The sequence below is a fragment of the Lepidothrix coronata genome, unplaced genomic scaffold, assembly GCF_001604755.1.
Source record: "Lepidothrix coronata isolate B3197 unplaced genomic scaffold, Lepidothrix_coronata-1.0 Scaffold101, whole genome shotgun sequence".
NCBI classification, from domain to species: Eukaryota; Metazoa; Chordata; class Aves; order Passeriformes; family Pipridae; genus Lepidothrix; species Lepidothrix coronata.
The window spans coordinates 633,810-660,727 of NW_016690281.1; the positions used below are offsets into that span (position 1 = coordinate 633,810).

General features: G+C 46.3%; 1 protein-coding gene across 11 annotated transcripts in view; it reads right to left on the reverse strand.

Annotated features, from left to right (window-relative positions):
• TNRC6A (trinucleotide repeat containing 6A) overlaps nucleotides 1-26,918 on the reverse strand; it is a 58,276-nt gene that overhangs the window by 23,758 nt on the left and 7,600 nt on the right. For 5 of the 11 annotated variants that reach the window (XM_017823167.1, XM_017823162.1, XM_017823164.1 and 2 more), the window contains exons 1-6: nucleotides 19,278-19,316; nucleotides 18,588-18,635; nucleotides 16,389-16,424; nucleotides 9,498-9,588; nucleotides 7,488-7,509; nucleotides 797-1,129 (exon numbers count right to left, since the gene is read on the reverse strand). In XM_017823167.1, coding sequence (XP_017678656.1) covers nucleotides 797-1,129; nucleotides 7,488-7,509; nucleotides 9,498-9,588; nucleotides 16,389-16,424; nucleotides 18,588-18,635; nucleotides 19,278-19,282 — 535 coding nt within the window. In that variant the 5' untranslated portion in view covers nucleotides 19,283-19,316. Of the gene's footprint in view, nucleotides 1-796; nucleotides 1,130-7,487; nucleotides 7,510-9,497; nucleotides 9,589-16,388; nucleotides 16,425-18,587; nucleotides 18,665-19,277; nucleotides 19,324-26,918 lie in introns of those variants that run through there. The other 6 variants (XM_017823156.1, XM_017823165.1, XM_017823168.1 and 3 more) reach the window with 5 other exon arrangements.

Below are 26,918 nucleotides of genomic sequence, written 5' to 3' on the forward strand. Positions count from 1 at the left end.
CACCCTCACAGGGAAGGATTTTTTCCCAATATCCCACCTAACCCTGTCCTCTGGCAGTAGGAAGCCATTCCCCCTTGTCCTGTCCCTCCAGGGCCTTATAAATAGTCTCTCTCCATCTTTCTTGTCTTGGGTCACTTCAGGTCTGGAAGGCCATAATTAAGTCACCCCAAAGCCTCTCTTCTCCAGGCTGAACAATCCCAAATCTCTTTCCCCATAGCAGAGGTGTTCCATTCCCCTAATCATCTCCATGGCCACCTCTGGACTCGTCCCAACAGGTCCATGTCCTTCCTGTGCTGGGGACCCCAGAGCTGGAGGCAGCACTGCAGGAGGAGCCTCACCCATGCAGAATGCTCCCTGCTGCCCATACTGTGGGATGAGCCCATCTCTGGAAAGGGTCCTAAAGGTCCTTCCTTGTGAGGTCTGTCTATCAAAACTGGACATAGAAAAGGTGCTCTGTTCCACGACCACACTTGGGTCAATGACCAGGACACAGACTGGAAATGTGGAGCACAGCCGTGGTCATACTGGAATCACCACCTGCTCCAAACCTGCCGTGCCTGTCACACACCACTGGCAACAAGAAGCCACTGAGATGGGCCGAGCTTCAGTCTGGAACTTGCACAAAGAGGCCAATACCACCCTGCAGTGTTCAACAGCAAGCTACAACACAGCCAAGTACCTTCTCATGCTACAGCTTACAGTGAAAGCTTAAATAATGTGGGCTCGAATATTACCCTGGCAAGGGAATTTACAATACTGGATTTTAGTTCAGGGAAAACAAGGTGCTTGCCCTCACCTGGCTGTTTTTTGCTGCTGTTGGGCACTTCTCCGTTGGTCACGGGCTGGTTACTGGTGACAGTGCTGCCTCCTGACTGGCCGTTCAACACTTTGGGAGTGGATCCCAGGTTTGCAGCTATCACTGGTAACTGCTGCCCTCGTTTCAGAAGCTGTTTCTGTTCCTGGTGTCGGAATCGCGGTGGTACTTCCCGAGGAGGGTATCGAGGCAAGGGCTGCTGCTGGCTGCTGGCTGGGGCCCGCTTGGCATTATTAGTAGTGCTGGTTCCTGTGGAAGTGCCGTTGGAGGTGACAGGCTGAGGCTGGCTTACACTTGTCTTGGTTTGTTCTGGCACTACCCCCACCCCCAGGAAAAAGAAAGTGGGACAAAGTTATTCATAGGCAACTTAAAAAAATCAAAGACTTAGTCAATACTTAAAGGTGTTTTTATATGATGCAATGGATAGCATTTCTTCCTATTCAAGCTGTAACTCATTCCCCAGGAAAAGCTCTGTTATTCCACAATCACACATTTTCATGGCACAGATCTGGAAGCAGGAATATGCCTTGCTATCACTCCTAACATCATCAGTTACAGTAAACTACTACTAACCAGCTTTCTATGGCTTTTTGCTGACACACCAGCACTATGCAGTTTATTTCAGCATTTAACCTTCATTTAGAAAACTACTTAAGTACTAAAAACTTAAGTTTCCCACTGGAGTTAGATTTTCAGTGACATGTACAGAAAACCACCCTGGCCTGGCCCAAGAAGAACAAGGGGTGAACAGGACCTACAGGACCTGCTGCTAAGACTTCCCTGCTTTGTCGACCCTAATATCCAAAGGGGAAGATATCAATGCCCTCAAGTCACTGGTGCCAGCAGGAACAGCTGTCAGCACAGGTAACTCCACACACAGCCCGGCAGGATGGGACTGGCATGGGGAAAATGCCAAATGTGCAACTGCAACTCCAAAGGATCTCAGTGCCAACAGCACGGCCCCAGCACAGTGAGGGGAAGGTCAGAGCAGCTGCAGAGGTCGCAGCAAGGGACACACCAAACCCAGCTGCTGAACAGGGGAAACCCACCCCATGCTCAGCTCCACAGCCCTCCCCAGCAGCACAACAGCACAGGGTGAGCGTGGGGCAGGTGCAGGAACTGGAGTAAGGCAGCTCAGCACGCAGGAGGGGACACCGAGCTACTGGTGTGTGCCCTGGTGCTGCTGCCATCCAGCCCAGCCCAGCCCAGGGCAGCTGTGCTCCCTCCCTCCTTACTGATGCCTTAATGTACTTTTCAAATTTTCTGGATATCCATAAAATGTGTTAATATTTATTGTGGAACTTCCTGAGATACCTCAAGACTCAGTCATGACCTCCCTCAGCACCAGGAATATTGTGGCTACATGACTGAAAATGTAGTTTGCAGGGGCCTTTAGAATTTTTAAAATTTGTTTAAAGACCATTTTATCATTGACATTCAGGAACAGATTCAAGGGAATATAACATAAAAAATAAATGCAAACAAACTCAAGCTTTTATTTAAAGAATCAATTTGAATGTTGTCAGTGCTATTATGACTATAATTTCAGTTTATTTTTACTTCGGTATACAAATACATATTCTTAAAAACACAAACTAGAAGGTCTTTAGAACAACAAAAAAAATAAGTAATGGAAGAATCAGCATCCAAGTTGTGTTTTAATGGATTATTTTATTTAGGCTGCTTAAGGAAAGCAGGAAAGAACCTCCTTGTTTGACACAGAGGTGGGCAGACAAGGGTGGGCAGATACAGGTGGGCAGAAGTCTCAGTGTGAGGAGCACCCAGCTCCCCCCACACCCCACATCCCTCTGGGCACAGCTCTCCCATTTCACAGTTGACTGGAGACGGACTGAATTAAGGACAGGAATGACCAGGACAGAAGTCAACTTAATGTACAGAGCACAGGGAATAGAAGGGATTCAAAAGCCATCAGATAAACTGGGAAGTTGATAAAGATCACCAACAACACCCCAGATTCCCTCAGTTTAAGCTGTTCCCTATATTAATGGGGGGTAACTGATTCCCTGAACAGTGTTTTGATGCACATAATGAACAACAAATCATGATCAAAACTGAACTACACAAATACAATGTAGTCTTAAGCAAATCTACTTCATTTGCTCCTTCTAAAATTTCTTGCTTTAAAAATAAAATAACTGAGAGTGAGTAAGCCCAGGGGTGGGGTGGGGTGCTATGTAAGCAAACTGCTGTGAATTTGTTGACAACTTAATGCAGAAGCACTTTGCTCTTCTCTGTGGTCTAGGTACTGCAAAAAGTTCTGAAATTAAAACACATTTATTCACACTCCACAATCTGTGTAACCACTGCCCAAACCTTAACTTTTGGCAGTCTCCCTGTGCTTCTTGCTTCAGCGGATTCCATGAGTGTCCCCTCACAGCCTGGAGCTGAGCTGTGCTGACAGGGACACACAGAACCCCCTTCCTGCAGCCAGTGTCACATCCAGCCAACAGAGCAGTCCTGGAGCCTGGAGCCACACACTCCTTCACACACACTCCTTCAGCACACCCCACTTAAACTTTATTTTTTTTTACTGTCAGCTTAAGCAGAAAATACAAATACCCCTCGCTTGAGGAGGTTTTAATACAACATAGAGCACCTGGTAATGTGCTCACTGAGTCACTTCTCCTTCCCTGCCATTCCCCTGCCCTACAACTGCTCTTCTGGGATAAAGTGAAATAATTTCCATCTGACATTCCCTGGACACCCCGACAGAGCTGCCAGCAGCACACTCACGGCAGTCCTAACACTTTACTTTCCTAATTAAAGCCACTTTAAGACCAAGTGTGTTAGAACAGACCCCAAGGACCTGCAGGAACTCAAATCGCTTTCGACTATGAAGGAGAGCAACTAATAAACAAGGTACTCTCTGCCCAGCCAGCCCTAAGGCACAGCACCAACAGCACTTCTCTAACAGTTCAAGAATATTAAATTTCTCACATATTCTAAGCATTCATTTCCTCAGCAAATGTAGCAATTCTGTCTACTATGATCACCAAACTAAATAGCAATCTGCCAGGTCCCAGGGTTAGACTACAGAATACAGAGTCCACATTTGTATGCTCATTTTAAACTAAAATTATCCAAAGCACACAGAATTCCCTTGCCTTTGCTTCCCTCAGAACCACAGAGTAAGTTTTAAGCTATACAATTTATCCTGTCCAACATTTTCTGCTCCACAACTTCTCAGAAGACTAAATAACATTAATATTCCAATATGGCTACTATGAATTCCAACACCTCTAAATCGTTATCTTAATATTTTAATTTGTTCTAAACAAGTAGCTTGTTAATAGAAGTTTGTTCTGCATACCAGCATTTTATTTTGAATCTTATTAATGCAGAAATACAATACTAACAGACCTACAGTTTATCACAGTTAATTAACTTGACTAGGAACAGCAAGTTTACAGAAATGAGTATTAAAAATGACAGATTTTCATAAAGAACAAACCTGCTGCAAACCCTCAGAGCAGGGGATGGTGGAGTTACAGTTTACAGAGAGATTCCAAAGAAAGACGCTTCCAACTTGTGTTGCTTTCCCACTCTGCAGATTTCATTAGAAAATGGAGGAGAAGCATGGTGTCATTTTACTGCTCCAGGAGCTGCCTGCCAACTCCTCCTGGAGCAGGGGCCCAGGGACTCACGCTCCCCCTCCAATAAAAAAATGGCAGCTGCTTGAGTAACTTTAACGCAGATGGAAAACAGTTTCTCCCTCGCCCAAAATCAGCGTACAGAGATCAAATCCTCCCCTAACACACACAAAGAACAGCACCAGGCTGGCAGGGAAACGCTCCTTGTCGCTGCTGCTGGAGCTGCCCCTGAAAAACGCCTTGTGCCGCTCTCCCTGCATGGCATGCCCCGGAGTTGTCAGGGCTGGAATGCTGAAGGGCAAACAGAGGAAGTCTGGCTTTCAAGCTGACACACGTAAGATGTAGTGCTAGAATTTTCGTGGTGGAAAAATGGCCGCAGCTGTGAGCTCGGAGCTGCTCTGGAAAATATCTCCGTGTTTGCCAAGGCGTTAACCCCTGCGGATCCAGAGGTGAGCGCGCCTTTCCTGCGGGGACTGCACGGCCAGCCAGGCCCATTCCCGGCATTCTTCTACTCACTTGCAAGATTTAAGAGCTAACAGAAGAGTTTTTCCAACCGGGAAAAGCAGAGTCAGGCAAGTGAAAACCCCGACGAAAACCAGAAGGGTCAGTGCAGCCGGGCCATTCTGCTTCGCCGAGAAGAACATGAATAAGTTTCCAAGGTGGGAAATATGAGTCAAAGATTTCAATTCCACACCCAGCTATTTTTAGAGCACTTTCCGTTTCAGTGGGTAATTCAGTTTATTCTGTTCTGCAATGAAAGCGGCACTTTCTGCTGAGGGATCCAGTGCTGCAGTGACAGCTGGGTGTAGCTCGAGCTCCTGCTGCTCCCCAAAGCCCAGAACCTTTCAGAACTAACCCCAACTCCAGCACTGAGCCAGTTTTATCAATTACTTGGCATCTATACATTAAATGGTGTGCAAAGGGCACTTCAGCTCACGCTGAGCTCTCACCCTGGGGCAGCACAGCCCGACTGCTGGAGGGAGCACACACAGCCAAACTCAAACAGCCTCCTTCAACAGCATTTCCTTCGGTGCTTGACTCACCAGCAGCTACCTGGGGCCACAGTGCTGCTTGCAGAGTTCTGGTTTAGAGGGAATTCAGGATAAATGGATTGATTTGTCTATCTTTAATAGCACTGACTTCAAACACAGCAAAAGGACATATTTTGTCAGGGCAGAAAGAATACCACAACAACTGACTATTCTACAGTACTCTCAACAAATAGGGATTTTCAAATTATCCTTTTTTTTTCCTAAAGTACCTGGTAAAAAAGCACTGGGATGACACGTGTCCATGTGTTTTGCCAGCTGCTCCACAAACAGATAAACCTTCCACTTAGCAACTGATACACTCACCTCTAACTGCTCCAACCTGCTCTTCCCTCCTTTACCAAAACCAGCTGGATCAAACCAGACAGGTCAGAATCCCTGAAATCCGCGGGAATGCCAAACATGTGTTTTTAACTGCAATACTACCGTAATAAAATGCTCCTGGCACCAGAAACATTTATATTAGCATCATCTTCGTTACTTCCATCCCCAGTCCTGAACAGGAAAACCCCCAGCTCTGTGAACTTTCTCGGAAGGTTTCTGTCATTTTACATGAATGCTGGGACCTACTTCAGCTGGCACAACAGCAATTTCTACCTTAGCCAAAACAACAGTTTAGACCCATCCAAACTATGCTTAAAACCAAGAAATATCCTCCTTCTCTACCCCCACCACTTAACCAGCTCCTTTTCTGAAAGAGGCACATAATTCTGAATTATTTAGAGATCCTATACTCTTGTATTTTATCTTCAGCTCATGCACAGAATAAATTATTTAAGACATTAACGTGATGGAAACTTGGAAACTAATGAAACATTAATTTGCATCCTGAATACAAGGAGGCAAAACTGGTGAAACAAGGCAAAAGCCATGCAACACAAGATATGGATTTTGTTCCTATAGAAACTGTGGCAAAAAGTTGTGTATCTGCATCTCATGATGTCTGTTCTTCCAGAGCACTGCCAGCTTGTGTTTCTCTGACAACTCTAAATTCCTGTTAAACTTTCTGAAATACCCTTTAAATAATAATGTAATTAAGTTGGAACTTATTTCCATTAGTGAACATTAGGCCTTAAAGAAGAAAAGGAAAAATTAAAAAAAAAAATTTAAAAAAATTACTTTGTCCTTCAGAAGGAAGGTATTTTCTTTCCCTGTGAAGATTCCCACCAGGTAGCCTCCTGAGCAGAATTCCTGCCCTCCCTCTTCATGCTATTTTTAGCCATTTGCTTTGGCCCTGACATGACGGCAGAGCAGCCCGAGCACACGGGTCAAATGGTCACTCCAAATGTATGTTACTATTTACGGCAAAGTCTTCTACTATTTTCCTTCTCCATCATCTTTTCAAACACATTTTATCACTTCAGAACAAATCTAGATATTTTCCTAATTCTTTAAATTCAAGAGAAAAGTGAAAACAATCTTTGTTCTCCTTTTTAGGAGCTGGTTGGGATGGAGATTTGCACAAATCCTACAAATATTCAGAATAACTGCAGTGCTCCCACCTGCCATGAACATGGAAATTACACCTTTCAGGTAGTGGCATCTTGATCATTTTGCAGGATGAACCCTTCACAGGCAAGAGTTAAAGTTATATCAATAACTTGTCTACCAAGTGTTCCCAATCCCAGCTGCACTTAGAGCATCTGGAACCTAAATTTCAAACTGACCATTCTATACATGGTCATCCCTTAAGTGTTTGTGCACTTGCAATCAAGGCAAAAAAGGGGAAGGAAAACTGCAAACCAGGACAAGAACTCCAGGTATTATGTCTATGCTTGGTGCTGTGCAAGTAACTAAGAATGGAAAACAGGAAGACCAGCAAGTCCAATCCCTGGATAAACCCTTCGCCATTACTTGTCTAAACTTTTGTGGTCACTTTGAAAAAGTGCAGCTGAAGTCTCAAGGATCCCACCTTTCACTTCTGAAAGGAGTTTTCAGGTGACACGTTTGATTCAACACATTTAAAACCACAGAAAAAATACACAGAGTAAAACTAACTGTAAAGTAACTTACCTTTGATTTTTTGTTCAATGGCCTAGAACAAGAAAAAAAGAAGTGTCAGTGATTTGTGCAGATAAGAGAGAAACCACATGTGCACGTGCCACTTCATAAAGCAACATTAGCTTTTGACTTTCCTCTTTTAATACGGTTTCAAGTTATTTAATTATCTACTTCAGAAGCATCTCTTTAACCAACCCAGGCCTATTATTCCTTATGCCTAAAAAGCTGTTTAAATGTTACAGAAGACAAAATTAATTTGAAAGATAACTACATGAAACAGACTGAATTAAACTTGCAAATTAAGATGTTTTAAGTGAGTTAAAAACTGTGCCTGGAAGCAAAGAGCCGCCACCACTTTTATTGCAGAACAGGGCAGGGAAGGGGGAGGGACCTGGAAAAAGAAAGGAGTAGGAGAGCAAATGCCAAAGCTTCAAGTCTTTCATTTCCAAGATTCAACAGGTTACGCCTGTGGTATGGCCAAGATGAAAGATCTATTTGAATAAAACTTTAACACAGCATAAAACTGGGGACAGAGACATTTCTTGTATGTTAGTGCACCTCAGTGGTGTGCTCTTAACTATAAACCACAGTGAGATTGTGCTCAGAAAGCCCCTCCCAAAAGCACAAATCATAGTTCCTCCTATCTGAAACTAGAGTTCTCACTTTTAAAATCAATTATTGCCACAACAAAATGAGATTTAATTTGATGCAGTCACTCTGGAAGCTGCATAAAACTCATTTTAATTGTGATGTTCCATATATCTGCAGTATGTAATAGACTTGCAAAAATACTGAGGGTGTGATTGTCTATAATAAAATCCACGAGGAGGGAGAGAAAGGAGAGTGTGTGAATGCAAAAAGAATTCATGGATTCACTGGTTTGATATCAGACTTGCCCAGATTCAGACATTAGCACTGCCAGGGCTGAAACTTTAACCACAACTCTTCAGTGCCTCGACCTTGCCTCTCTTCAGGAAATCAAGGGCACATTAACAGAAACCCCCTCCTTTTCACCTTCTTATGCTGACAGAAAAGGGTACATAGTTTGTACTCTCCCCAGTTGTGACCCCACGAGTCATTTGCCTGGCACTTGGCCCATGAACAGGAAAATAAGACAACTCAGAACTTTTCAAAACTTTTTTTTGCTGTTTCTGGCAATCCACAGCACCCAAAGAGACCCCTGAAGAGCAAGGGGCTGAGCCCAGGCTCCTGACTGCCTTCTGCACTGAGGTGCAAGTCTCTAGGAAAAAAAACATTGAACATGTTTCAGCTGAGGACTTCCAAAGTGCTCGGTTCAAGACTTTGCAGGTTTTGCCAGCGAGCCTGTGGAAGGTAAAACCAACCAGTGTGTTCCTAAGAGCCATATCCAGCATCAGGCAATGGAATCACAGGAAAACTGCTGAGCAGGTTCACTCTGCTCCCACCAGCCAAAGAATCCCCAAATGGACATATATAAAACCCACATTTACAAGCTCCTCTCAAGCTCAGGGTCAATATTTAGAATCAATGGCAATGAAGTGCATCTTGTCAGTAAACAGGGATTCTGAAGTGTTTACAAGCATTCCTGTGATGTTTCCATCCCTAAACACCTTTGCTATCAATATTTTCATTTTTATCCACCTACCCTACTACAAATTCTCTTATGACATGTTTCCATACTGAAGAATAAGATATATTAAAATAAGGATACAGCTGAAAGCCACTACCTTCAAATGGTACTTTTATTCTACTAATAAATGCATTTACAGTGAGAGGTTTCAAACTTAAAACCGCCTCTAGTGACAATCATTAAAAACAAGGGTCATCTCAGAAGAAAAATTTAGTCTTGTAAGAAACTACACAGAGCCAATTACATTGTTCAGTATGACAGTTACCACTATATAACTGACAGCACATTTGAATCTAAAACACTACATTAACAAGAAAACACCTGTGAGTAACAACAGCTAAATCAGTTTTTACTAGTGGGGTGAAACAAGTCACCCCTGAGCACAGGGTTTTATTTTTCAGTGCTCCACATACCTTTTTTTGAGCAGCTTCCTTCTTCTTCTTGTCTTCTTTTCTCTTTTTCCTTTCTTCCATCAACTGTTCTTCCTCTTCTTGCACTAAATCCCTGAACCACACAGTTTGTAATTAACTCTCCCAAAATACAATCTGTACACACTTAGATTCATTTTAGAACAATTATTTCACAGTGACACAAAAGGAACTGGGGAATTTTGCTTCTAATTGGATCCTGTTTCTACAGGGACTGTCACTGTCACTGCAAGACACAAGTGACAGGACTTTAAGAGCAGATGTGGTGTCAAGCTACACGTAAGGTGTTCTTTCTTCCAGAGCTTACAATGAAGGCTTAGACTTTAATTTGATTCAAAAGGCAGCAAATTCAGATGTTATTTAATCTCTCCCTGAACTGGTACAACTGAGCTCTGGCACATCCCAGCCCGGAGCATTCCCACACTCAGCCAAAGCCACAGACCCCCTGCACATCTGCACCAGCTCCCTCACCCCAACCACCTCTGCCAGGAACCACCCGAGCGTGGGCACTGTCAGACCACAGCTGGCACCAACAGGGCCATTTCAGAGCTCCCCAACCCACGGACAAAACTGCAACTTGTCAAAAGCGAACCCAAAACTCAGTGCATTAACTAAATTCACTTGATACACGGTATTTTGTGCTCAAACTGGAGGCTGAGCAGCAACATCCCTGTCCAGCTTACCCTGTTTAAAAACACACTTCAAAAGATTTTCAAGGAAAAAGAACTAACAATGTCAATTGGGGCAGTCACTACTTGCCTCTGCCTGGAAACACTGGGCTCCTTTTTAACCCCAAACTGCCCATAACCACACACCTCCACTTTCAGACAAGATAATTTGGTATCTGTCAGAAACAATGCCAACTGAATGCATTAAACTACAAGATATTCCACAAGTACTAAAACTTTCGTTACTTTTTTAGATATATAAATAACCAGTTAATTTTACTTTTAGCTCAAGTCCCTTTCAAAGTGACTGCAGGTGTCAGTTTTGGAGTTTTCATTTTTAATTTTTTTAAAAACCCACATGTGAGTTCAGGCTCCCAGTTGCCCAGTTCCACTGCAGCATATTCATATAAGTTCCTCACTGGTTAATGAGACAAACAGCAGCACTCTGAGCACTGCTCTCGTGCAGGTGGTGCCAGTGTAAGTGATGCTGAACAGCAGCTCACCAGGTCATCTCCTTCTGGTACCCAGCAGCAGTTTATCCTCATCCTGATTTATGATCCCACCATTCCTTTGGGAGAGGCAGCTCCCAGGTTACTGCTGCCCATTTCAGTTCTACCTTTAAGCTCTAAAATTGTTTTTTTGTCCTGATCTGAAGTTCTCCAGCAAGATGGTGAAGGTGGCTCTCCTCCCAGTAAGGACAATGCCATATTATAAATGCCATTACATAAAATGCCATTTATACTTAAATTTAAATTTCGGTGGCTGAATGTACTCAGAGCAACCACCAACAGCAATCACTGTCAATCCCTGATTGCAGAGATCCTGGTTCTCACTGCAAACCCCATTCCAGCCACTGCCTGCTTCTTTCCCCAGTGCTCCCTTCTGTTGGAATAACAGTGCTTTACTGCACATCCAGCATCCCTTTTCTCCTCTACCACTCCGAGGGGGCTGTTCCAGGTACCAGCACCTCCTGTTGCACGTGTGAGCAGCAGCAGCAGCAGCCTGGTCCTGCAGGTCTGACCAGCAGCAGAGCTGCTCTGACAGTGAGCACTCAAACCACCCACACACTGACCTGCTACAGACACACCCCTGCTCTGAGAAGCTTCCACAGACCAAATTTCGGCTTTTAAGATTTTCCAATAACAGACAGCAAGCATTAGTTACTTCTCTTAAGAAAGAATTATTTCTGATGTGCTAAGATATGCAAAAAAAAAATATCTAAAAGTGTTACTTCTGAGCCCCCTCTGTGTTTCAGTTGCACTGCCAGAGGAATCACAACCCACCAAACACAACCTGGCTATTTTGCATTTTGCCACAGCTTTATCATCTGGCTGCAAGACTCATCAAGGACTGTCTCACTGCACAAGCAATTTTGCATTTACAACTGGGTCTCAAAAATGATTTCATGGACAACTAAGAGGTCAGTCATGTAACTGCAGAAACAATTCCAGCTGGCCAGTTTCACTTAGAGCAACCCCTTGGATGCAGTGCAAATCTGAGTTTAATGATTAACCTGCAGTGACATCTGTGCACTGCAAAGGTGACACATCAGTCAGTCTTGTCCCTTGTTGTCTCACGCCCTGAGCATTTGTAACCAAAGGGAAGTTGGTGACACTGATCCTCAGTTTGGGCTAATTTGGGACAGTCCAATTTTTAACAGGCAATTTAAGTTGGAGAACAATACCAGGTCTGGAATCAGTGTAGAGGAAACAGGTTCTATAGGTCCCAGCTCCTTCTCAACACGACCCCCAGTTCATTTACAGCTCCCTTCCATACAGAGCAGAGTCAATGGTTCACTCCTCGGGAATTCAGTACTTCCTGAGGTACCACTGACAGCAGGAGATGCCTAATCCAGCTGAAAAGGCAGAGTACTGTGTCCTCCTCCCTCAGCCAGGAGAGGTCATGCCCACAGCCCTTCTCTCTCCCAGCCTCAGTTCCTCGGTGGACATGGTCCGTGGGCAAGCGCTGCCCACCCTGCCAACACCCAGGCTGGGACCTCCCCTCGGACTGGCTGCTGGAGCAAAAGCTTAGTTACACAATCTCAGAGAGCTCTAAGAGCTAAGAAAGCCACCAGCACTTGTTTTGTATAACAAATTTCAGTCTGTCACATGCCAAAACTGCATTAACTGAAAAATTGTTCCGCTTTTAGAAGAAAGCTGTAGCACGTTCAAGAACAAGCAGAATGCAAAATAGTATTTTCACAGGGAAAAAAAGTAACTCATCAATCCTGCTCCAGCTAAATCAACAGGATTTCATTTTGAGAATACAGATGCTAACAACTAACATACCAATATCTCTGGAATATTCTACCGCAGCATCATCGGTTTGTTTTCACACAGGAACAACAGAACTCCTAAATTATGACACTCTATGACATCTGATTTTCATCTAATTTAGAAAAACAGATTCTAGATTACAAAGCCATCTTAGGATACACAAAACCTCCGATGATTAGGATCAGGACTCCAGGTAACCGCTGGATAAAAATTATCCAGCTACAGTTCATGCTGAGTTTTTAAGAGTATTAATTACCACTATAACATTGAGTCTTAGTGACTGGAGTGCAAAACTAACCCACTGTACAGCAGCAGCAAAGCCCTTCCTGCTCCTGTTCTTCCCTGAAAACTGAACCCTTCAAGGAAGACAGGCCTATCCCCCACCCTCATACATAAACTTAAGCCCGAGACACAAATTCACATTTACCTATTAAGTCTTCAGAGTGTCAGGCAGAACTCCTGAATTTTCATCTGACAGCAGGAAGTGTCTTCTCCCTTATTCTTTCCAACACACAAATCCATGGCCCTCTCACCAGACAGCAAATGATGGGATTGACGCCTCCGAGTCCACCTCCATTGGAACATATAACAAACAAGCTCCATTTCTGATGCTACTCCCTGAGAAACAGGAGTGGAATGTAGCATTTCCCATTCACCACCTCTGACTAAGGGCTCCCTGTTCCTGTGTACAAACTAAGAGCAGCCCCATGGCCCTTTACAGCACGGAACAGGAACCACCACAGGAATCCGGTCTTGTGGTAACAACACAAAGCCAGAAAAACAACCAGGTTTTTTGCTGGGCTTTTCCCTGTATCTGGGAGATTTAATCCATCGACCTTGTGGCCAAAGTGTTTGCAGCAGCACGCTCGGCTCGGTCTGCCAGCGGGCCCCAGCCAAGGCCCAAGCACTCCAACTGAGAACATGAACACACAAACCAGCCCATGATTTCCCCTATCAGCCACCCCACTGCCACCAAACACAGGCACAGGGAACGTCCTTCTCCTCCTGTGTAATGGGATTAGCTTGCTCAAGGTTAAATGGCCTTAGCAGAAATGCAAACCATATTTTTCAATTTAGATCAAGTGAAAATAAAACACCCCGGCCGTAGGAAATCCACATCGGAGACAGAACAAAGGCCTCTGGTTTCAACAGCTTAACTTGAAAGGTGCTTTATTTTCAAATGAGACCAAATGAAAATGGATCTTGATCTCAGGAGAGACTGCACATTTGATGGCTCTGAGAATGTGCAAGGAGAAACTGCTGCTATCTGCATAAATTTGAACAGACTGAGGGTCAGATAAATATTTACCATTTTTTTTTAAAAGCGATTTTTTGCTCCAGGTGTGTACCCCAGCACAATTCCTTGTATAAGGGGTAAAAACCCTAACAAACTACCAAAATGTTTTCCTCAATTAAGCCATTTAAAAAAAAAAAAAATCAAAACCAAACCCAGCTTTTTAATCTCCTAGAACAGGTATCAAGAGAGGGCAAGACACTTTATTTTTGTATGGCTTGATTTGTTATTTGGCTTGTGGAAACTGGAAAAAGCTCTCATGCTCAAACTGCAAACATTTCAGGTCAATATTTATATCAAATCACGTTTCACTCATTACTTTAATTCTTGAAAAAGAGTTCTATTAATCTTTAATTTCCAAAGGTCCAGTTTGGCATTGTAAAAATACCTGGGTTGAAATAGTCATATTTAACCTTTATTCTTATGTTGCAGAAGGGAAAAATCAAGTTCACCCATATACTCCCTGGCAGACAGGCTGAGGATGCAGTAATTAATGTTTGTGCAGCGCTGCTATCTTTGTTGTTACAATTTACCAAAGGGCAACATGTTTTGCCACAATAAAATCACAATTCTGTCACCTCACAGAGGAAATGATGGTTACAAGAATTCCGAGTCACCATCCCTGGAGGGATTTAACAGTCATGTGGATGTGACACCTGGGGACATGGTGGCAACTGGATTAACAGCTGAAGGCAAAAAATAACTATGGATTTTTACCTTTTTCCCCATATACTCCATGGAGCAAACACACAAGGTAGAATTAGAAGTGATTGTACACATTGACAAACATAAAATAAATTTTGGGTGAAACAAATAAATAAATTAATTCTTTCCACTGTTTGCTCTTCTTCTAGTTATAAATTAACTTGCAGTGCTACAGGTGGAACACTGCCAGGTAACTACAGGTAAGCATCAGGAATCAAAAGGTCTTTAACAATTCTGCAAAGCACCATGTGCTCAACCTACAGCTGATCTTCTACACACACTTCCAAATACGTCGCTGAGACTGTTTATATTTTGACATAAAGGTTCCCTAAATCTTTAAATTTTTTGAAATTACACAATTACATACAACTGCCAATAAAAATGATTTCTCAGGTTCTATAAAAACCAACAGCTTTTCTACTCGCCAGAATTCTACAAGGATCAATTATAAACTGTGTATTTTGATTAAAGAGGGATCCTACAGTTCCTTTATCCATGTGTCCCACAGAACAGCCAACTACATCAGGAAGAGTTCATGGAATAGACACCAGGACTTTGAAGTTAACAAAAAACCCCAACAAACGCTCTGGCACCTGAACCCACCCAGCGTGTTCCTGGGAGCACAGAGAGCCTCAGGCAGTGAGAACAAAACAAACCCACTCATTTACAGACGTGTATGGGTGTTAGTTCTTTCCAGCTATTAACAGAAAGGAGAGGTGCTGCCAAGCTAAAAACTGAAACAAATACTTCAATGAATAATTAATTAGTAAATGAGTATCAGCTACTTTCTTTTTTGCTTTTAAATACCTCAGTCTTTAAATTATCACCCTAAAAGTGAAGTGCTAGAATTGCACCTACCATGTCTGCCACTACCAATTACCTGGAACACATTCAGCTTTCCCATTTTCCCAGTACAGACGCTGGCTCATCAGAACAATGTTCCCAACTACAAGCACTATAAATGCACCATAATTCTGGCACATTTGTGTTAGTTTTGTCCTCAAGTTTCACCCGAGATGTTCACTGCTATGTAAGCAGACAAAAGACAGATCTGTTTCCCAGGAAGTTTATCATCCAACTCCACAAGACTCCAGCAGCAGCCATAAACAATCCCTATCTTCTGTAACAAATGAGGGACCGAAGGAGGCAGATTAAACTGCTCCTCCACAGTCACACTGGTCATACCACAGGAGGCTCTAACAGAAGCACAAACCCAAACAACTGTTCAAAACCAGCACCTTAACTCTGACCCACTCCCAGGCTGCTGCAGCCTTACTGCTGCAGAGGCAGCACTGCTCTGCACAGGGCTTTGCTCTGAGACCCAAAACGCAAAAGTAAATACAAGGTACCTTATGGGGACCACCTGACAATTATATATGACCTGAAAAGTGTCTGTGGAGGAGAAAGGGGTGTGTAATTTTGCAAAGGTGTCTCTAAAAGTCTTGAAAAGCACAAATAGAATGTTTTTTTTTTCTGCAGTAAACTCTTCCCCTTTCACAGCAGACATCATTCCATCAGAAGTTTCTCAGGGAAAAGACTACACCTCCCAAAACCCAACAGAAAACCAACTGCTTAAACATCAACAGAAACAACTGCATTTCTCCCTGTTTCTCTGTGTCTCTATCACTGAGCCAGCTCTTTTTTACTCCTGCAGCAAATAAGGAACATATCACAGCAATACTGTAGTTATTGTAACACGAAACCGTAAAAATCAATTGTACAGTAACAACTTAGAATACAAGGATGAAATCTACAGGTGAGAAGTTTGCTCTCCCAAAACATGGCCAGTCTGCAACCAATGCAGATGGAATGTGGAGCAGAATCACAGATGAATGGGAGCCATGGAGATTCTTCCCTATGGTTTGCATGCTTGTGAAACGAGACAAACCCTTGGGTTTGGGAAAATAATTGTAAACGTATTTCAGATATTTACCTTCTCTCAGTTCCACATAAATGAGGCAGGAGAGCCCTGTTTACCAAACAGAATTGAAAGGTTATTGCTTAAATCAGAAGAACTAAATGGTGATTTTTAGCAGTCCTGATTTTAACCAAATTTAACTCTCAGATGTCCCAGTTAACACTGGATAGCTCTTGTTCTGGCCAAACAGGTGACATTTGACTCGTAACATTAACAGTGTGCAACGGACTTGTCTGAATTACTGTCACGGGCTTATTTTTGAGACCAGGAATATTTGTGCAGCACTAGGCATGTATGAATTCTAGAGAGAACACAGACCAAATGAGGATTCTTTTTCAAAAGGCCAAGCAAGCCAAATGCTAATCCTGAGTGTAAAATAGGAATCACTCCAACTGGATAAGCAAGCTGTAATGAAATCTGTAATACTTAATCCTGTCACAAACCTACAGTCTAGGCCAATATTCCCAGTAAGATAAAAAATATTTGCTACCCATTAATTTATAAGCATAAACTCCAGAAGTGACTTCAGAACACACACGAAGCAAACCCAGTGTCCCATGGTGTTCAGAGTCTACATCCACACTGTGAAATCTGAGATTAACATGAACTATAGCACAGGGCTATGTACCTTCCCAGGGAAGAATATGTGCTCTTTTACATCTTGACTAGGTCACTGCAAATGTAATAAGACTGTAAATAATGCCACTGGAGGAAGAATGAGGGCTATCTGCTGAGTTCTGCCCCAGTAAAACAATTAACCAGGCCTGTCCAGCGCAGGCACATCGGGGTTTATCAGCTGTGTGCTCACACAACCAGGGCTCCCTGGCTAAACATAAACCAGATGGGGCAGCAATGTGAACTTCAAACCAGTTCTGAATCTTTTCAATGAATAAAACATACCCCTCTGTGTCAGAGAGACACAGGGACCCATTCCACAGTACGATTTACTCTCCAAGCACTGAATTTTGGCACGTCTATAGTTTTCTTTCACTTCTTGTCACTCTTGGCCTCGCCTGCAGCGTGACAAGATCTCTGCTAAGGTCATAAAAATGTGCAGATCTACTGACTTACTAAGACTGGCACCAAATACTGCTCTGAACTTAGCACTCTGTCACTCTAAATAACACAGTTCTGAAATCACTTCTGTCATCGAGAAAACACCAAGTGCTTTCACAGAACCCTGACGGGTTAACAGCAATGTGCCAAAGGTATCTTAAAGATTCCACGTGTTCAAATTACTCCATGTATTTATTTCAACAGCAACATGGGAAAAATTATTCATGTTTAAGTGTATTACCAAAAAAATCCTGACAGCAGGGGAAAGCAAAGCAGTTTTCACAGTGTGATCCTAACTCGGCCTGGAAGTGGGAGACTGCTCAGGCACGGGAAAGAGGGAACAATGCAAGGTACCAAATCTGGGATTCTATCAGCTATATTCAGGGTTTGGGCACACTTGGAAATCCCTTTAACAATTAGCAAAAGGCCCTTTAAGGTCTAACTGAAAAAGAACCCAAAAAGGAAGTAGGACAAAAGCTGAAATCAAAGAATGTAAAAACCAGAGCAGATATCTGTGGGAAAGTCACAGGACTAAAAGCAAACGGTGCAGAAGAAACAACTACTTAAATAGAAAAATGATGTGTGATGGCACAGAATTCTTAATTCAACATGACTCTGAACTCCTGCCCATTCTACAAAGTTTTCCTTCTACAAACTACGTGCTAACGGGAAATTCACCAGCTAACTCTTCATGGCAAAACAGGCAAAGACCCAATAGTTCTACGGCAACATACAGTTTATTCGAGTTCTTGCCACAACCAATTGTTTCTTGCCTCCCAACAGTATTTGCCTGAAGTGTATAGAAAAAAAAACAACCCAACTCTTCCTTTATTTTTTAGTTATTTTAGGTACTACGCCCTAGAGCAGAAAAGTTATTTTTCTCTTCAAAAACCTCCCATATTAAAGCCACTCTATTATACACCTGGCATTGTTATTCGGAAAAAAAAAAAAAAACCTGCTAAAAAGGTGTTTAGTCTGCAGAATTAACTAAACTTGCAGAGATTTCTCTACGCAATAGAGGACGTTTTCCAATTCAGGGTTTTTTTTATCTTTACAATTAACAAGAGATTAAAGCTCCCGATAAAGCCCACAACTATTTCTAGCCCAAGGCCAACTCTCCATCTAAACTGTGGGAGGGAATTTAAATGAGCCTTTTACCTGCTTAGTTTTCTTTCGACTTCTTTGGTAGCTTTAGCTTCCAATTCTCTAGAAGAGAAAGCGGTGTTGGTTTCCATGTCAACAGCAATGCAGCACGAAAATAAAACTGGTGCGGGGTCAGGATGTACGGGGAGCTCCAGGTGGGGTTGGTCAGGAGGGAGCAGGGAGAACACGGATCGCCCAGGGAGGGGATGCAGCGGTGTGTGTGTGTCCCGGGACAGGAGCGGGCACAGCCTGCCCTGCCGGCCCTGTGTGCCCCCTGTGCCCAGCACCCACTCCGGGAGCCCAGCACCCATCCCTGCGTGTCCTACCTGCACCCCAACACCCAGCCCTGCTCCGTCCTACCTGCGCTTCACCCTTTCAAGGACTTTAAGGAAAACAATTCTGCTGCATCACTTCATCCCGCGGATGCGGTTCCGGCGCAGCCCCGGGACCCTCCGTGCCCCACCGGCGGCCCCCGAGCGCTGCCGGCCCCGCAGGAGCGAACCCCGAGCCGGGGAGGGCAGAGCCCGGCCCGGGGTGGGGGGAACAGCGCTCTGGGCGGGCGCCGCGACCCCCCCGGGGCGGCCCCTCCGCCGGCCCCGCGACCCGGCGAGGGCGACCCCGACCCCTCGGGCCGCCCGGGGCTCCGCCGCCCGGCCCGTCCCCCGCCCCGCGCGGCCCGGGCGGCGCCGCCCGCGCTCCCGGTACCTCATGTATGTAAAGTGCTCGGAGTCCGTCCCGGAGGCGGCGGCGCGGGCCCGGCGCGGCCGGCGGCTCTATGCGGGCTGAGCCCGGCGCTGCGGAGCGGGAGGGCCCGGCAGCTGCAGCCGCAGCTCCGCCGCCATTTCCTGCCGCCACCGCCCGCCCGCCCCGCGCGCAGGAAGCGAACCCGCCCCGGCCGCGCTTCCGGGGCGCCCCGACATGGCGCGGCCCGGCCCGGGGTCAGAGAATCACGGAATCGTCGCATCACTGCACCTCGAGCTGTGTCACGGCGGCCGAGATGGGCATCAGGAGAAGATTCTTCCCCCAGAGGGTGGTCGGGCACTGACCAGGCTCCCCAGGACAGTGGTCACAGCCCCAAGGCCGTCAGAGCTCCAGGAGCGTTTGGAAAACGCTCTCGGGGACAGGGTGGGACTGTTGGGGTGTCCTGGGCAGGGCAGGGAGTTGGACTGGGTGATCCATGTGAATCCCTTTCACATGAGGATATTCTGTGATTCTGTGATCAGGGTTGGAAGAGACTTTAAAATCATCCAGTCAGACTGTCAACCCAGCACCACCACTGTGACCCTTAAACCACATCACCCAGCGCCACATCCAGATGCCTCTCAAACACCTCCAGAGAAGGTGACTCCACCACCTCCCTGGGCAGCCCCTTCCAATGCCTGACTACCCAAACAGTGAAAAATATTTTCTGATATCTAATCTGAATCTCCCTGGTCTCAGCTTGAGGCCATTTGCTCTGGTCCTGTCACTGCAGGCACGGCAGAGGAGACTGGCCCCACCTCACTGTGCCCTCCTGTCGGGGAGCCATAGGGAGCAGACAGGTCCCACAGGTCCCGGGTACCGACATGTTCCTTCACTCTCCCAGGCACACACATGGAATTCCACGTGCTGTCTCATCAAACGCCCTCAGCACAGCACAGTTGTTCCACAAGCAGTGCAGGACAAGACACGGATGGACATAACATCCATTTCCACGTGTTTTCCGTGTGTTGGGCAGCTCTACCAGGGCACTGCCAGTGTGCCCGGCTCTGCACCGAGCTTGGGGCGCCAATAACTGGCAGGTAAAGAGTGTTAATGTGTAAATAACCACCAGAGACCTCTTACCCTTCCACTGACTCTGTTGGGTTGAGGGAGGGAATAGAAGTGTCCCCAGCACTGGCAAACCTGGTGAAAGATTGATGTAAGCGAACACAGAGCTTATTCCAAAACACACAGAGATACTGTAACTTCAAATACAGAAAATGAAGAGCGAGGAGTATATGAGCCACACTGTGTTACTGGACTTGGCTTCAGTAACAGTATCCCAGAAATTAGAAAAATCAAGCCAGTCAAAAGACTGAACAGGATAAGGGATGAGAACTGAGAGCAGTGATGTCAGGAACAAGTGAAACTGAGAGCAGATAAGTCCCAGTGAACAGTTCTCCATCTGACAGGCACTCCCTGTCCAAGGTTTTGTAGGGGTAGGGAACTTCCTGCTCTCTCTTTGCACCCGGCTGCACATTGTCACCAGCATCTACCAGCCTAGCTTCAGTTCTTGTCAATGCTAGTGAAAAAATGAATGCTATTTGATTCTCCTGTGACATGAACGGATGCCCTGGGCATATGAGCAATTGTCCCTGGAAATCTGCTGCAGTATCCACTGTCTCTGCCTGCATGAATGAAGTACAGTGTTTTTCAGCTGAAGAAGATCATACATTATTAAAGATGAGGTTTATGACAATGCAGAGTAGCCAGGGAGGGTATTTTTGTCCACAGAGGCTTAGTAATGCAGAGTACATTGCTGTGAGCTGAACATGCACAGGCATAAAGTGATTGGACTTAAAGGGTACTGACAGTTTGAAATTGGTTTGAATTAATTTGGTCATGTTTATTTTTCTTCATATGAAAAAGTTTGGACTGTCATGTAATTGTGTGTAACTGAAAGCCATTATTTCCTGAAGTCTGACTCAGCTCCCTCTCACTGTTCCATTCACAGCAGCCCTGTTTCATCTCTCTTTGGAGGTACTACACGTGGTGTAGGAGGGCTGCTGTTAAGTCTGTCCTCAGTTGGGAAGGCTGATGAATGCGTTATATACTCCTGTTATGTCAGTTTGTTAACTGTATTATGCCACTGTCAATAAAATTCATAGTCAAGGTCTGCAGCTTTCTTTATTATTTTAGATTGTTCTCTAATTTTATTTATGCACATGCTCCTAGCAACTAGACTGCTGCAGTGGTGACTTCCATTCTGTGCTGTAAATGCTGCAGCTGGTTATACACTGTCAGCAAATCAGTGTATATATAACCAGTGTATATATATTTATAATCGGTGTATAAGTGTAAATGTCAGCTGCAGGAACCAACCCTCAATTACCTACCCCATCATCATCTTCCATCAGCGTCATGTTCTTACCTCTTTCACCCTCACAGGTAACACTTTGCTCAGCTGAGTTCTGACACATATGACACTGGCTGGTGAACTCCTGGATACACAAGGGAAATTAATAAACCCTCAAATAGGAAGAACATTTGCTTCTGGAAGAACTGGAAGGTTGAGCTTCACCCGTGCAGAAGCCTGTTAGTCAAAGCAGTGGTACTAGGTCAAGGCAGCTGGCTGGAAGCAGCACTCTGATGTTCACCACCCACTCCTGGTTTTAGCCTTAACCTGCACTGAGCCTAAGGTTATTTGGGAACAGAGGTTCTGGGGGACCTTCTCTCCTGCTTACTACAGTTATTTAGTTCAGTCTTTGTCCTTTGGTATTCACTGAAGCTTGGACCTCGGGAGTTCTTTGCTAAGGCCTCAGATTCCTGATTCTACCAGCAAAGGGACAGCAAAGCAGCATCCCTGTGCTTGAAAAGACATATGGAACCACCTGGTTTGGGAACTGCTTTCAGCCAAAGGGTTGATAAATCCTTAACCCTCATGGGATCACTGTTCCCAGGAACCACCATGTTCCTGAGCAGGAAGGAGAGCTCAGGGCAGTGTGTGAAGGGAGGAACCTCCAGCAGTGCTTCCTCCTCACCCTGCCACCCTTCTCTGTTGTGTGTTTGAATGGCTCCGCAGCACTGTGGTCATACATTACATCAGAAATTAGAAATAATGGAAACAACTCTTCAAGGGCAAACACACCACCCGTGTTCAGGCAGCTGCCAGGGATGATCTGTGCAGTTACACTTTCATCACTCGGCAAACATGCCCTTCTGGGCAGAGATCCCCAAATATCCTCTCCCTGCAACAGCAGCCGCCACCTGCACCCTGCCAGCCTGGCACGCACGCGGGTCCTCCCATCATCACATCCCCATTCACTTTTTAATTAGGATTTTCATGTCATCAGAGCAAGAGAACAAACTGCAGGAGGCAGAGAAATGCACTGGCTGAAAACAGTTAAAGGGGAGCTGGCGCCATTTCAGCATTCCCATCCCCTCCGCCCTTCAGCTGCAGTTTGCTGTCAAGGCTTTCGTGGAGTCGGGAAGCCGACATGTTAGAAAATACCATCTACTTCATGCCTGGGGAAAACAGAGCTGGGGCTGTGCTGGGAGCAGCGCAGGTCTGGGGACACGAGACTTTGCCATCAATAACTCTCAGCCGCTCGTTCCATTCAGTCATTACACGGGGCGAAGCCGCTGTCACGGGAGAAACAGATTGTTTTCAAAATTGCTCTTGACTTAAATAATCTAAATGAGCTGATTTGACAGACAAGGGGAAACAGTCTCCTCGTCAACACGGCAATTCTCTGTGTTCCTCTGTGAGGAGGCTCCTTTCCTTTTCATTGTAGAGGCTTTATTTACAGGATTTAAAAATAGCCCAGGTGACAGTAAGAGGCGGCAGTATAAAGGTACTGAACAGGCAGCACTTACTGATAGAAACAATCCCTGCCCTGGAGCCTGTCGGTGCAGTGAGACAGGCTGTGTATGTTAGTGAGGGACATTTGGGACCCTGAAGATCCTTAATTAGGAGAAAAACCCACAAATGACAAAACTGGAAGTCGGTAACAGAAAGCATTGGGCTTGCCTTCAGAGCACCCCTGAAAGCAGCTGGAAACACCCCTGGAAAGCAGCTGGAAAAAGCCTTGGAAAACAGTGAACACCATCCTGTGCTGAGGCTGGGGTTTAAACAATTGGCTCTTTTTCCTGGGCTGCAGCAGCAAACAGCCATGGGATCTGTGCTGGGGAGAACATTCCCTGCCTCGCCTCTGGGCTCCAGCGCCTTGGCACCACTATCACTGTTACACAGAGCAATCAGAGCAGGGCAGAGCAGGCACTTGGGGTTATTAAATGGGGATTTAATCCTATCCTTTAAATCAGCAAAAAAATTATCAAAGATAAAGGATTTCCCCGTGTTTTAAAGCCAGTCCAACTTGCGTTCCCCGATCTGCATTTGGGAAGGCTGCCAACTGCAAAATGGAATTGCTGAGCCTGGATTTCACTCTGCATCCAGCCAATTACACCAGCCTCGCATCTCTGCACTTGGAAGTGGTGCAGTGCAAGAGATGCTCCCAATCTTTATTGATTTACCAGGGCTGCCCTGCACTTCCAAAGGGAATCACACTGGTGGGCTCCCTATGGCTCTCCCCAGTGCCCACACTCCATACTTCCCAGGCATTAGCAAATACGGCCCAGTCTAATCCCTCATAGAGGCTGGTGGAGGAATGTCCCCTGGCTCTAAAGGTCCCTCAAGATGCTGCTGCAGCAGCAGGTCCAGCCACCCTGGGCATCACCTGTCCTGTGGGCAGCTCAGCCAGATTTGCCCACGTGGAGTCTGCCAGGTCCACGCGTGCTGACCTCTCTTCCACAGCTGTGGCTCTTTCTAGCTTGTTTCTATGTTTTTGCTAAACAAAAAGACAACTCCAAAAAGTAGCAGAGCACTCTTTGGAGAGCCCACAGAGTTACAAACCTCTGCCACCAGCAGGAAGATGTGGATGACATGTGAAGGGAAAAGTGCTTTCCCTCCCGCTTCTGCCCTCCAGTCCAATAATTTGCCATGGCCTCATGCAGTCACTGATGTTCACACAAGAAACAGCTTCCCCTCCCTTCAGCCCACCAGCTGCACCCATGGCAGAGCTCACCCTTCCTCCAGGATTAGTCCCAGGTGGTGAATCGGTGAGAGACACATGAGCTATGCCTCCAGAGAAATGCCAGTGCCCTGGGAGAGGGACGGGAGTGACCAGAGCACCAGCGTGGTCGGTGCTGAGTGCTGACACAGGAGGCTGCACTGCCTGGGGCTGCACACCCTGTGTGTGTCTGCTCTGTCCTCCTCCATGTCAAACAGGAGTGAGCCCCTTTCTAATCAATGCTCATCGATTGCCTCACTCACACCTGCTCTTTCTCAGCACAGCACCAGATTAACAGATTTCACCTGTTTCCTTTGCACTTCTCACTGACAATGGCACAAACAATTCCTACTCTGCCGCAGACCAGTTCTTTCTGTGCCAGCAATATGCTCTGGTTTAGGCTTCAGAGAGCGATTCATCTACCGAATTTCCTAATTAGGGAGAATAAAATGGGGCCAGGACACACTTTATTGAGCAACACCACACACCACAGCATGAGCTCTGGCACTCGTTACCTCGCGGGACCGTCTCCAGGTGTGAGAGTGTCCTCATGCAAACTCACGTCGGTGCTGCCAGGGTGGCACTTCGCCTGGGCCACAGCTGGCACTCACCGGGACCTTTCTGTGTGACCCTGGACTCCTGTGCTCCCGATTCTCCCAGTGGTCCCAGTCATGGGAACTGTAATGCTGAGGTGGTTGTATCCCACCCTAACAATGCAGTGAATTACTTAGCAGACTGTCTGAGGTTCAGCAAGATGGAAGGTCCTTCCCGTGAGACCCTTGAGACCAGCAGCTTCATGCCCACTCCCTGCTGCAGCCCTGCTCAGCACACCCAGGCTGTGAGGGACTGGCCCAAGGCTGGAGAAGCCTCCCCACAGCAGCAGGGCAGGACTAGCTGCTGGATACACTCCCCACAGCCGCTGCCCCTGGGCTGGTTGCTCAGCTCCCACTGCCTTCCAAGACACTTGTTTCGGAGGACAGGTTCTCCTGGAGACATTTTCTTTCCGGGTAGGGCTTGACACGAGGCTGCTGCCTCTGCCCTTAGCAAAGACTTCACTGTTCTCCCATTATCCTCTTCTTTCCCTCCTGCCTCACTCCAACCTCTGAGGGTTGTAGGGATGCCCTGGGGAGCACCAGGACCTCAGCAATGACACCACATTGCCCTCTTTGTGTCCCCTCCTGGCTGCCTCTCTGTGCCCTGGGGAAGGTCCACAGGGACTGGAGTGCCTGGAAACCGAGGTCCCCATAAACCTGCATCAATACATCTGTGCATGCACACGCACACTTTCACATCTATCTTTGCACACTTGAGCAGATGTGTAACATCATCCCATTTACACACTTGAGCAGATGTGTAACATCATGCCCCTGGAAGCAGGGGTGGATACTGCAATTACTGGATCACACCCCTGGCAGGCTGCCTTCGCCCTACCCCGATGGAGCAGGCAGCCACAGGGGGAAGGGGCAGTGAGCTGGGGCAGGATCTTGGCTTTGGGCTCTGAGTTGACTCGAAGCATCTTTTTCCTCTGCCCAGGGGCTGGAATCTCAACTACCGGGCTCAGCAGTTCAGCAGATCTGGCTGTACCTGAGCCTCGAGGACAGGGCAGCGCTGGAAATGGCATGTCTGACTCGGCAAGGAAATGTCAGCTGTGCCTGGGGAATGGGAGGGAGGAGGAAAATGTCTCCCCCCGCTTGCTCCTGCCTGTCAGATATGAGGCCGCTGGCACAGCCCCATCCCGGTGCCCCCGGCAGGCGATGTGGTCACGCTGAGCAACAGCACCTTGGCTGGGGGAAAGAGGAGAGCGAGGAAACACAGTGTTCTCGCCCTGATTGAATCCCATGGATTTCTGAGCAGCTATTGCACCGATAAAACAAAGGCTGCTTTGAAATGGATGCCTGGCCTGGCCGGCTGCCAGCGCCGGGCGGGAGACAAAGGCTGGGAATACAAATGCAGCGCTGGAAGTGGCGAGCCAAGGATGCTCTGCGGCAGGGAGAGCGCGTCGCCATGGAGACACGGCGGCCAAACCGGGCAGGAAAGGACCTGCACTGAGATGGACTGGGAGCCACAGGAACCATGGGAGCTGAGAGACGGGCACTGGTCCCACCAGGGCCCTGCTGAACCCACAGAGAGGCCAGACCAGATGCCAGCTCTGTGTCTTGCTGGGCCCGGGACCTGGCCTGACAAGTGGCATGAGTGACATCTGTCAAGCAGACAGTGAAAATGAGGTGGGGATCCATGGAGGAATTCTCTTCCCCCTCATTTCATAAACACAAAAGCTGTCAGGGGGGAGGCAGGAATTGCTGTAATTGGTTCATGCAGGAGGCACAAACCCCTGGGCTGGCCTGGGCAGGGACACAGACTGAGCAAACCACCCCATACACCCGAGAGCTCTTGGATCATCTGCAGAAGATGTAACAGTTGCTGTGCAGAATTATGTCATGAATGGCTGCTGGTGATGAACATGATCTGGGTGTCTGATAGTGGTGTAGGGTGATTTATCATTTAGAAAGCAGGAACTGCTCCCGTGTCCTGTCTGAACGGCCGGCGAGTCCACGTGGATGGCTCCTGTGTCCTGCCAGGAGTGGGCTGAGGCACT